At 39.6% G+C, this 13,523-nt stretch overlaps 1 protein-coding gene across 1 annotated transcript in view; it reads left to right on the top strand.

The window, feature by feature from the left end:
- LOC119525310 (adhesion G protein-coupled receptor E1-like) overlaps positions 1-11,031 on the top strand; it is a 29,657-nt gene extending 18,626 nt beyond the window's left edge. Inside the window, 6 exon segments of the mRNA XM_037823998.1 lie at positions 371-565; positions 1,880-2,115; positions 5,166-5,237; positions 5,239-5,275; positions 10,686-10,904; positions 11,020-11,031. Coding sequence (XP_037679926.1) covers positions 371-565; positions 1,880-2,115; positions 5,166-5,237; positions 5,239-5,275; positions 10,686-10,904; positions 11,020-11,031 — 771 coding nt within the window.
- The last annotated feature ends 2,492 nt before the right edge of the window (positions 11,032-13,523 follow it).

Here is a 13,523-nt window from a genome sequence, read left to right on the forward strand (position 1 = left end):
TCTCCCTGCTATCTTCCACCCATCTGCCTTCCAAAATGACATGTATACGTCTCCTTTTAGAACTTAAATTACATCCTGGACCCATCTTTAGCCCCAAGGGATTCTGGGAAATGTAGTTTGCAGATATCCTGTCCCTGCAATACAGGAGGTGGGACATAAGACAAAGGTAGGAATGGGAGGTGCTGGAAGCCAATAGATGGCAAGGGATGCCCATGCACAATATCTTGTTCACTTGTGTCAGAGGCAGAAAACATCTTCAGCCCTTTCTGCCCAAGCCAGGCTGCTGGCTCATTCTTTTTACTGCCTGGATCGGGGGCAGGGGGGGTGTTGTTCCATCTCTGAGGACAACTGTGGATTTCCTTGCTGACAGATGGAGTACTCTTTGTACATCATTAGCCACACGGGCCTGACCATCTCCCTGGTGTGCCTCGCCTTGGCCATCGCCATGTCCCTGCTGTGTCGTTCCATTTGCAACCGCAACACGGACCTCCACCTGCACCTCTGTATGTGCCTCTTCCTGGCCAAGATTCTCTTCCTCACTGGTGTAAAGAAGACCAACAAGCAGGTCTCATATTCCCCAGGCTCTGCCCCCATATACCCTCCAGTTCTGTCATCTCTGTATCTGCCTCTGTTCATCCGTACCCAACTCCCTCTGTACTCATCCTGACCTCAGGGTCTTTGTAATTGCTGCACCTCTGGCAGCAACACTTTTGCCCCAGCTCTTCTGCTGGTTGACTTCTTCTTGTGATAGATATCAGTCTAAAATCACTTTTTTATTCAAATTATATAATGTGGTCCATTTTATTGTTTTTCTCTATTCAGTGATTCTCAGCTGGAGTGATTCTGTCTCCCAGGGTGTATTTGACAATGTCTGGAGACATTCTGGGAATCATAATGGCAGGTGAGGGGTTGCTATTGGAATTTAGTTGGTAGAGACCAAGGACACTTCTGCTAAACATACTCTAGTGCATAGGTCAGGACACAGTACAATGAAATATCTTTCACCAAATATCAGTTGTTTTACAGTTAAGAAATCCTACTGATATCTATCAGTATATTTTATTTTATCCCTAAGCACCTATTTGATAATTGATCATTGATGATTTGTTGTTCAACTTGTATTTACACATCCCCCAGAGGAATTTGAGATGCACATTGGCAAGGACTTTGGTCAGTTCACTTCCTATAAACAGGCTAGACTCACAGATGCTCAAGGTTTCCAAATAGGAACACTTTTGATATGCTGGGTAGGATGATGATGCTTATTTATGTAAAACTGGCCCTCTCCCTGTGACTGTTTATCTTCCCTGACTCCTTCAGAACTAAATAACAGGGCTGCCCTTCATTTGTTTGGCTAATGGTTGGCAAACTTTTTCTGTAAAGTGCTAGATTGTAAATATTTTTGGCTTTGTGCACCCTATGGTTTCTGTCTGTCTCAATTACTCCATCTGCTGTTGCAGAGAGAAAACAGCTACAGATAATTCATACATATATGTATGTGGCTGTGTGCCAATAAAACTTGATTTACAAAAACAGGAAGCCAACCCATGGGGTACAGTCTTGTGATTACCCGTATTTCCAAACATCTCTGAAAACAGGGTGATCAGCAAGCCAGTTTCCCCAAACGCTTTCAGTTGTGGTGCTGAGAATCATGCATCGCGGGAAACCTTAGTCCCCAGCAATCCAGAATGGTTGGACAGCCTGCCAAAGGGGTGGTTTCATTTCCTGTTTAGAACCACTATGTATCTTTAAACATTTGTGGGATGAGTAATGGGCCAAGTTTGAGGAACTCCAGTGGAGGCACTCATGCCCGTGTATTCCTCCTTTCAAGTGTGCTCCCTGCATGGGGATCCTGAGTGTGCATGTTTCCTCTCTCCAGTTGGGATGCGCCATTATCACAGGCCTTTTGCATTACCTGTTCCTCGCCTGTCTCTTCTGGATGCTGGTGGAAGCTGCCATGCTGTTCCTGATGGTCAGGAACCTGAAGGTGGTGAATTACTTCAGTTCTCGCAACATCAAAATGCTGCACCTGTGTGCCTTTGGCTATGGACTCCCAGTTCTGGTGGTGGTTGTTTCTGCTAGTGTACAGCCACAGGGCTATGGGATGCATAATCAGTGAGTGATGTCCCCTCCCTGAATGCCCTTCTGCCAGGGTTGATGATGACAATTACATGAGTAAGGAGAGCAATCGTGGAAGAAGCAGCTGTGGTTACCATTGATTAAGTTCTTATTTGATTTATTGTTTGTCACAGGGCTGCCATGTAAAGCAGTACAGGTTTTTCATGACACAAATCCAGAGAAAACTCTATACTGTAGTATAGGTGAATGGCCCTGCTGTACCCAGGGGACTTGATTGTACAGTTTTGAAATCACGGACTTGGAGTCAATCTGCTTGGATTTGCATCCTGGCTCCACCATCTTTAACTGTACTCCCTTGGGCAAGTTATTTAACCTGTATGTACTTCCCTTTCTTCATCTCTAAAATGGAGCTAATAACAATGACTACCTCATTGTGTTGGTATGAGGATTAAATGGGTTATTATCTGGAAAACAATCAGAACAGTCTGGCACATAGTAAAGGAAGTGTAAACAAGATAATTTTTATTATCACCCTCATTACATCCTTTGTCCAATCTAAACATAGGTGTATTTATCACATGGTTCCATGTGAGATGATTTTAGGTAGTACACTGTTGAACACTAATTTTTAAAAAATATTTCTGCATTTAGTTTACAGTGCATTAAAAATATTGCCTGCAAAACAGACTCATGATTTCACAGACCTTTTGGTATGGTATAAATGAAAACTGAGTCAATTTTGACAGAACTGGTTGTACGTGGACAGGGTCTAGACAGTAACATGCTGTTACATCATTAAATCCTTTGATATACCTTTGAGATAATGTTATTATCCCAATTAGCAGGTGAAGAAAATAAGACTCAGGGTAATGAAAAGTATTTCACACAATTACATAGTGAGAAAAGGACTGAAAGAGACTTGAATCTGGGTCTCTCCAGTTTTGGGGTCCTGCTGATTACCCCTGTGATATAGGCACTTTGTTGAGCTGTGTCTGGGACATTAAATACCCAGGTTCCTTCCAGCACACTATGGTTTATACTTCAGGTGAGGTCACAAGACAAGGAATGAAAAGAATTCATATTCAATGAGCAATCATCATAATATAAATCCTGAAAGTTTTACATGTTATATTTTCTCTGATAATTCTTAACAAAAATCCTATGGGTTAAGAATTAGGGTCTGCATCTCTGGCACAGGAAATTCATTCTCAGTGGGATGGTGGAACTTGCTGGAGGTCACATTGCTGCTAAGTGTCAGAGCTGGGGCCTGTGTGTAGATCTGATCATCTTGTCTGGAGATGATGGTGTCTATGCAAGGCTGCCATAATGAATTCCGATGTCGGTGTGAGCAGGAGAAGTCATGGAGTAGATCAGAGAAGACAATGACACTGGGAGTTGGAAAATTTGTGGAAGGCTTCTTGGAGGACATAGAACCTGAATGGGCTTTCATAACTCTACTTAAATGTACATAAGCAAGGAGGAAAAGGGTGACAACACAGGTGAAGGCAAATCTTGTTCCTGGGAGAGTTAAAGCAGGTTATAGAGCAGACTGACTAGACTAAAGGGAAGGGAAATTGGGAGTGGGTATGGAATTTGGAGAACACCCTCTTTGCTGTTGAATCATGGAAAAAAATAGCACTGACAAGGATTTCAGGTTATAGCAGCTAGCACCAAGAGGGTAGTGTGGAAGTGAGGCAGGGAAGAGAAGGAGTCAGTATAGGGTGTGTTCATGAGAAGATAGCTGCTTTTAGTAATTGAGAACCTCTGGGAGGCTGCATTCAGGTTAAGGTTGGTTAAGGGGTGTGTTAGGATTAGGGTGTATGTCAGAATTATTTAGGATTTGGTTTCAGGTTAGTATAAGTGGTGCATTAGGGCTAGGGTTACTGTTATAATAACAGCTAGGGTTAGGGTTAGGAAGGGGGAGACTACAGAACATGTTCCTCAGTTTTCCTATCTAAGGTATGAGGAAGCTGGGTTATGTAAGGTAAGGGTATGGTTTGAGTTAGGGTTAGGTTTAGGGTTATGGTAAATATTAGAGTGGGTGTTACGGACACTATGTAGAACAGCCACCTGTTTATCCCACTCAAATGAAATAGTGTTAGAATATCTTTTGACCATTCCCTCCAATTAGTCAAGGGTGAGAAATAATTCTACAGGGCTTTAATCTTCTACCCTTATGCAGAGGTGCAAGTTGTCAATCTTTACTGAGGTCCATAATTCCTGAAGGTATATGGATGATATCTTTTCCAAGATGCAAACTTTTCCTACCTTTTTATCCATTTACTACTCAAGTCTCACATTCCATAGACAGAATATTTGATTATCTTGATTATTTTCCTTCTCTTATTGAGGGAAGGCATATTTTTACTAAGAATATATTGGAGTGCTATTACTGAACATGGAAGATTTGTTGTTGGGTGGTGAAAATAGCCATTAGAAACTTGATGGAAAAAGAGAATTTGGGCAATTCATTATTTATTTCTCCTCTCTTTCATCCTTTCTTCCTTCTTCCTTCACTTCTTCCTTTCCTCTTTCCTTTCTTGCCCCTCTGTCTCTATCTTTTAAATAAGCAGAGAATGGTACTCGCCAGTGGTGGGGGCTGGGGGCACCCAGATACGAACAAGACAGGAGAAGGCCAAATTGTCATTTGGTTCAGAGTTTAGCATGGGGAGACAGACAATTTACAAGTAAACAAACAACTGAACAATTATCATTATCATAGTGATAGATGGTATTTTGTCACCTTAGGTAGGGACAGTCAGGAGTGGTTTCTCCAAGGATATAACATTTGAACTATTTGGCTGACAAGGGCTATCAGTGGAATTCTAGACAGAGGGAAATGGGATCACAAAGGCTCTGAATTGAGGATGAGCTGCATCTCAGTACTAGATGAAGGTTTCAGGTACATTTGCCCAGTAAAATCATCTGAAAGAAGATTCACTGTGGTCCGAAGGTGACCAAACCTGGACCTGCTCTATCACAGGAATTTTGACTGAAGTCTCACCTGCTTCAGTGCCTCTGATGGGGCATGAGTAACTGTAGAGTCATGACTTTGGAGCAAGTGATGACTTATGTTTCTCTAATAGTTGCTGGCTTAATATGGAGATGGGATTCATCTGGAGTTTCCTGGGGCCAGTTTGCACAATCATCATGGTAAGCAAATTGCTTGGTGAAGTGTGTTCTGGAGGAGGAACCAGTAGAGGGATCAGGAGGTGTCAGTTGAGATGGTCACTTGTTCTCAAAAGTTCTTCATTCGAATCTGTGATTCCTGGGATTGTCAAATTAGAGCATTATTTATTTAACCTGTGAATTCTTCCTGACAAAATGCAAAGGCCTGTGGGAGGGACCCAAACGTTTCTGCCTTTTGTTTTTCAGTATGATTGGTCTACTTGTCTCAACTAAGTACAGGTGAAAAGTGAGAGAAAGGTTAGGAGATTAAGAGCAATTTGGAGGGGAGGAAGTGAGAGATGCAAATGTTGGGAGGGAGGCAAGGAGAAGCCCAGGGCTCTCAAGCACCATCTTCTTCCTTCCACTACAGGCACCATAGTCCTGCTAGATGTTGATTTCCTGACTCTCATTCATGGTTGCTTGTTTCCCTGTGTCACTTGTAATTTTGAGTTGTGAGGTCACATTTGATGAATCTGAATCTTGTGGATGCTGAGGGTACATCCCTCCAGAGAAATCTGCTTTTACATCTAGGAGATCCCTTGGAGAGACTATCAAACTGAAATCACTTTAAATGAATTTCTCACCTCAGGGCTTCCCCAACTATGATGGTAGTGTAGATTTGAACCCCTAACTCATGAGGTCAACCTGTACTTCTCTTTGTTTCTCTTTGCTTTGCTTCCCTTGCCTTCCATTTCCTTCCATCTCTTTCCCCTCCATTTCCATTCCTTCCCCTCCTCTCCCCTTGCCTTCCCATCCCTCTTCCCTTCCCTCCTCTATTCTGGTCCCTTCCCTTTTACCTTTTCTTTTCATCCTTTTCCTTCTCTCCTCTCTTCTCCCCTCCTCTCTTCTCTTTTCCTGCTATCTTCTCTTCCCCTACATTCTACTTGCCTCTTTGATTCCACCATCACCTTCCCTCACCTTCCCTCCCTTCTCTTCTCCACTTTCCTCTTATTTCTCCACTTTGATCCAAAACCTAAACCAGAAATTACCTTTTTTCTCTCTTTGCAAGGATTTTGTTTTCTAGTTTATGCTTTCAGTGATGGTGTGGTCCTACTTTATTTGGCGGTTTCCCCACATTGTGTGGCATCAAGGGCTTGCCCTCTGTCCCCATGAATGACCATTAAACCCCAGACTTTAGATTTCTGGATTCAGAAAATACCTCTAGGGAAGTTGTAGTTTATCACTCTAGTTTCATAATTACTCTTCATTTGTGGTCTCTGAGGATTTCCTTTACTTTCTTACAAGCACAGATATAAATTTAAGAGGATGTCTGTTGGATTTCACAAAGCCTTTTTATGTCTTTTAGCAAGAAGTTTTTTCAAGAGTGATATTCCTAAAACACAAAACGGACCATCATCTTCCTCAGCTTGAAACCTTTCTGTGGTTTCTCCATTGCCCTTAGGGTGAAACCCACCTCCCTTAGCCTAGTGCTCAGGGTCTTTCCTACATGGCCCCCCAGCTTCCCTAGTTTTTTTGTCTGCTCTTTTCCTCACACCCAGTCTCTGGTCATACCACTCAACTTCCTGCTCAAGTTCTCCTCTCCAGGTTCTCCTCACATGAGTGGTGGTTATGAAGCTCAAACCACGTGTGTGAAACACTTAGCACATGGTTGACTAAACTTTTGATCCAGTTTATGCATAATAAAGGAAATAGTATTTTTATCCTGTCCACCCCCCAAAAAGTTTTAATAATTTGTGGAAAAAAAACCCCACCAGCACCCCAGGGTACACTTGGCAATATCTGAGGACACATTTGGTTGTCAGAACTTGGTGGTGTGTGTGCTGCTAAATGCCTTATAATGCACAGAATGGTTCCCATCACCAAGAATGGGTCCATCCCCAAATACTGAACATGCCCAGGTTGAGAAACTGTCCTGGAGCACCATGTGTCCCAGTCTGAGATGCTGAGTTCAGGCCATACAGATAATGACCTTGACCTCCTCTGCGGGTCAAGTCTATATCCTAAACCCTAGTCTTGGTCCTAACTTCCCGGGGGCATCCTTTCTGCTTGACTCTGTAGATCAGCTCCATCCTTCTCACTTGGACCTTGTGGATCCTAAGGCAGAAACTTTCCAGTGTCAGTGCCTAGGTCTCAAAGCTCAAAGACACCAGATGCAGTCCCTCTTCCTTTCCTACCTCTTACACTCTTCCTTCCTTCTCTGCAGAAATGTTTATGGAATGCCAGGTCCTATGCCCATAGCAGAAGTGTTATGGGGCCTGCCTAGAATAGCACAATGTCTAGGACTGGAACCAGACTGGGGCTCAAACCCCAGAGTACCACTAATTTTCTGTGAGATGTCAGACAAGTTTCTTAACTTCTCTGAAGCTCAGTGTCCTCATCTGTATACTAGGAATTTTAATATGCTCACTTTATGAGGCTTATAAAACACTCAGCTCAGTGACAAGGAAGAGTGAGTGCTGTATATATTACAGTTAACAATTCTCTTTTCCAGTTGTTCTCCTCTGCATACATATAGGTGCACATTTACAAAATATGGAACAATATTTTATTTTCCATAACTATTTTTCTCTTAATGGATTCTACATCATGAATATTTTCCCACTTAATCAGAAATTCTTCTATAATATCATTTTTGCATGTTATTTCAGTATAATGATGTAACATATCTTATTTAAATTGCCCTTTATTCATGGATATTTAAATTATTTTTGTTGGTTTTTTTTTTTTTTTTGGCTATTATCAACCATACTGCCTTGAATACCCTTGTAGATAAATCTTTCACATCCGTGGTTATTTATTTGTGAATTGTAAAATTGCCTGAGTGAAAGTGATGGATGAATTGTAACGTTTTTATTCATAGTGTACATTATTTTAATGATAATTTGTTCAATTTATGTGACCATCAGAAGTTTGAGTCCTTTTTCTTTGCATCTTTGCCAACCCTAGGGTTTAACCTTATTTTTTGTTTTGGCATTTTAATAGTTGACATACACTATGTCATCATTTTCATTTCATATATATTATTTTATGTAATAGATGAAAGATTTTTCACATTCTTGTAGACCATCTGCACTGTAACTTCTATCAGTATTTCATTCTTTTTAATGGCTGAATAATAGTTCATTGAGTGAACAGACCACATTTTGTTGCTCCATTCACCAGTTGTTGGACATTTGGGTAGTTCACTGGGGGAATGGAGAGTTACTGCTTAATGTGTACATTTCACTTTTTAAAATTTTATTGTGGTAACAAACATATAATATGGACTTTGCTATTTTAACCATTTTTAAGTGTATGATTCCATGGCATTAATTACATTTACAATATTGTACTGTCATTTCCATCATCTATTACCAAAACTTTTTCGTGACTCAAACAGAAACTCTGTATTTATTAAGCAAATACCCTACATTTCCTCCACCTTTGTCCTGGCCCCTGGTAAACTCTAATCTACTTTCTTTTTCTGAAAATTTGCTTATTATGGATATTTTATTATGGATATTTCATATAAGTGGGATTGTATAACATTTGTCCTTCCTTTTCTGGTTTATTTCATTTGGCATAATGCATCAAGTTTCATCCATTTTGCAGCATGTTCTTTTTTGCAGGCTTTTTTGCAGCAATGTAACATTCCATTGTATTTGATACTACATTTTTGAAATCCATTCATTTGTTGATAGACACTTGGGTTGTTTTCACCTTTTCTTTTGGCTAGAGTGAATAATGCCATAATGAACATTGATGTACAAGTATATGGCAGAGTCCCTGCTTTCAATTATTTTGGATAGTTTCCTAGAAGTGGAATTGCCAGATCATATGTTAGTTTGATGTTTAATTTTTTGAGGAACTGAAAAATTGGTTTCCCAAGCAGTTGCACCACTTTATGTTTCCATCAAGAATGTACATCCTTCCAAGTCTTTATTACTTTGTTTTTTAAAAAATTAATAGCCATACTTGTGGTTGTGAAGTGGTATCTCATTGTGCTGTCTTTCTGATTAGAAAAATAATGAAGTATATTTCAAACAATTTAGAACCTACAGAAATTTATATTTAAAAATTACCCATAGTCTCTATTCCTAGAGATTCCCATTGCTAATATATCATTTTTACTAGACAAGCTGTGGGTTTACAGAACAATAATACATGAGTACAAGATTCTATATTTCACTCTAATATTAACACCGTGCATTGGTGTGGATGTGGAACTACTGTTACAATTGATGATAATACATTTTTATCATTGTACTATTAAATTTAATCCATGGTTTAACTTAGGGTTCAGTTTCACTATCACTGTGGTTGATTTGCATTTTCCAGATGATTAATATGTTGTTCATCTTCCCATGTGATTTTTGGGCATCTGTATATCTTCTTTGGAGAAACGTCTATTCAAACCCTTTGCCCGTTTTTTTTAGAGAAATTGTGGATTTACAGAGCAACCAGGAATAAAATACAGGATTGCTATTCACCACCCCAGCATTGGTTTGGAATATTTGCTACAATTGTTGCTGGCACATATTTGCTACTGTACTATTTGTTAAAGTTCAAAGTTTAACTTAGGGTTCACAATTGTATTGTAGTTCCATGGATTCTTTTAAAATATTTTATTCTATTAGAATACATACAATTGGACATTTCCAATTTTAATCATATTAAGGTATATATTTCAGTTCTGTTAATTGGCTTCACAATGTTCTGCTACCCTCACCACAATTCATTACTGAAACATTTCCATCATTCCAAATAGGAACCCTGTACACTTTAAGCCTCAACTTCGCATTCCCTAACCCCACAATGTCCCACAGTAATCCAAATTCTAGATTCTGACTCTATTGGTTTGTTTATTCTACTTGTTTCGAATCAGTGAGATCATACAGTATTTGTCCTTTTGAGCCTTAGAGCACTCAAAATGATGTCTTCAAGACTTATCCATGTTGTGACATGTATCAGGAAATCATTCCTTTTTGCAGCTGGGTAATATTCCATTGTATTAATATACCACATTTTGTTTACCCATTCATGGTTGGACTACTGGGTTGCTTGCATCCTTTGGCAATGTGAATAATACTTCTATGAACACTGACGTTCAAATATTTGAGTACCTACTTTCAATTCTTCCGGATATCTATCTAGTAGCAGGATTGCCAAGTCATATAGTAAAATATACTTAGCTTCCTGAGAAATCTCCCATTGTCTTCCACATTGACTGCACCATTTTACTTTCCCACCAGGAATGAATAAGTGTTCCTAATTCTCCACATCCTCTCCCATGGTTGTTATTTTCCCTCTTATATATTAACAGTCTTTGCCCATATTTACATTGGGTTGTTTGCTTTTTATTAATGACCAGTAAAAATGCCTCTAGGATTTGTCTTCCTGCATCTGTCCTTTGGAGACTCTATCTTGAGTTCATCCCCACCCAAGAGGGGCTCACATGGGAGCAGCCTCAGATGATTCCTGTGAGGGTGGCCCCCCAGGAGAACCCCCACATCCCAGAACCTCATCCTTTGCAAATCTTCTTCCACAGATTACTGACGTTCAAAGCGTTTGCCCAGCTCTTCATCTTGGGCTGCTCTTGGGTGTTGGGCATTTTCCAGATTGGAGCCATGGCCAGTTTCATGGCCCATCTGTTCACCATCATCAACAGCCTGCAGGGCGCCTTCATCTTCCTCATTCATTGCCTGTTCAACTGCCAGGTGTGTGGTCCACCCTCCGACCTCCCCATACCCTCTTCCATGGGACATTCTGTTCAGGGCTCACTTCCTGAATCTGGTTGTGATTTGTCTCAGTGTAACATGTCTCCACCTCCAGGTGGAGGGTTAAGAGTGGGGGGCCTGGGAGCCAGACTGCCTGGGGTTAAATCCTTTCTGTGCCCCTTAATTGCTGTGAAACCTCGTGTAAGTTATTCAACCAGACACTCAAAGAGATATAAAGTAATGAATGCACATGAACATTTTATTTTACTTGTTAATCAATGAGAGGAACAAGGCAGATGCTGTATCTTGTTTGGAAAACCAAACAGTAATTTCTACAACTGTTCTGCAGTCTGTGCTTAAAAATGGTAAATTTCTCTATTAAAAAAATGTTTAAAGGCAGATTTGTTTGCATGGCATATGGTATATTTCCACCGAGGCTATTAAGATATAAGACAGTCTGGAATAATAGAGTTTTCCTACAGTCAGGCCATTGATGCTGAGCTTTGGTTTAGAATTTTAAGTAGAACATTCCACTTGTTCCTTGATGGGAAAATCCAGCAGGAACACTGGTGTCCTGAGGCCCAGTTTAGTAATCCTGGGGCTCAGGTCCCAGGGAGGGGATGACAGTGGACAAGTTAATCTTTGGCTTTCTACAAGTGCATGAAAAGACAAATTTGTATCTTCCTGACAGTGTGGAACTTCCTTTTACTAAAGAGAAATAAATCTATATATTTAAAAAAAAGATAATCTAAGTACATATCTATGTGTTAACTATCTGTATATATCTTTTGATCCATCTCATCTATGTATCATATCTTATCTTTTAATCTATCTATCATCTCTCCATCTCTATCTATCCCAGTCATCTCTCTATGTATCTCTCTAATCTTCTATCTATTTATGGCTATCTTTGGGTATGTATCTATCTATAGATATAATATACATTTATATAGGTAATATAAAGATTTTAATACATTTTTATTTTTAGTTATTGCTGTGATTTAGATGTAAATCTATTTTTATATAGATTTATACATGGAATATATATATATATACACACACACACATAGTTATACATGGGATATATATGAAATTTTGACTGAATGAGCAATGGGAAGCAAAACTGTTGTTTTCCATGGAATTATTTTGCATTGCTCTCAGTTATCAACAACTAACAAGTTGTAAAATAGCTCCCATAGATCAGAATCATTTAACCTGGAGAGATATTTCCTAGACAATGTATAGTTTTCCACAGGCACAAATTTTTTCTACACAAGTGATCTCATCCAATTGCATGTTTAAAATTGCTACCTATTAGAAATGGTCCCCAAATTTAGAATCTGTAGCCCCAACTCCTCTCCTGAATTCTAGACTCATAAACAATTACAAAGGCTTTTTGAGAAACTTCTCAAGAGATTTTCCTTTCACCTAATTGACCAGAATGATATCATTTGGCCCCTTATGATTTTAGAAGAATGTGAGAAAACATGTATTTGTCTTTCTAGCTTCTAGTGTGGGAAATATCACTGGTGAAGGGGTTAAGAATGGCTTTGGGTTTGACAATAGTGCCTGCCACAGCAGGGATAACCACTGTTAATATTTTAATATTTATCTTTCTAGACTTTTTTTGTTATATTTATCTCCCTTTACCTTTAAAAGACACAGTCTGCTGGATATGACTCATGGAATCATGTTTTTACAAATGCTGAGACTGACTGAGGAAACTCTCTTGTCTCCTAAACAGGGTTAAACTCCATTCTTACTTTCAAATATGTGATGGATCAACATGTGTGGAAATCAGATACCAGCTTCAATCTACCCTTAAATCTTCTCTTCAGTGTTCTGGGCAATCAGAGCATGGATGGGAGGGGCTCTCTTCCCAGGGTTTCTTGCACTGGAGAGAAATAATGGCTTCTGCCCCAGTTTACTGTATTACCATCCAAGTCCTGCAACTCTGTATTTCCAGAGGTTTTAGGAAATAACAGATACCAGTTCAATGGCACAAGCAAGATCATCTGGCTACCAGTTTACTTTCTCCTAAGACTGTTAGTGCATGACTCTGAGAGTTTCTCTCTAGCACCCATTGTGGTTCCTAATACAGACTAGCACTTAGTAGATAATTTTTCCTTCTTATGATAAGTACTCCTCTTGTTTTACATAAATGGTCAATGATCTCTCATGAGAACTCCAAGGAGACAATAAAACATATATGCATTTATGCTACTTTGGCACAAACACTTAAATTAATTATGTTGGAAGGAGGAGCCTTTGATGGAGCAGAATTCTAGCATTTCATGGAAGGTTGAGGCACTGGATGACAAGTGATTTGGTTCCCTAGGGATTTTCAGGTCACCAACATCTTCTTTTCCTGCAAGAACTTTTCTATGACTTGCTAGTATTCACTCTCTTCACAAATTTAGCAACATTCTTCTTTACTCTTCATCCCCCCAAAAATCTTGAGTCACATGGGCAGAAGGAGGAGACAAACAATTAAAATGTGGACATCTTCACTTCCACAGACACTGTGAAATCCTCATCACTCAATGTGTAGACAATGGACTAGCCTCATCTCTGGATCAGAAACAGTATTTGAGAGATCTCAAAGGCATTTGTGGATAT

Source organism: Choloepus didactylus (genome assembly GCF_015220235.1).
Source record: "Choloepus didactylus isolate mChoDid1 chromosome 25 unlocalized genomic scaffold, mChoDid1.pri SUPER_25_unloc1, whole genome shotgun sequence".
Taxonomy (NCBI): domain Eukaryota; kingdom Metazoa; phylum Chordata; class Mammalia; order Pilosa; family Megalonychidae; genus Choloepus; species Choloepus didactylus.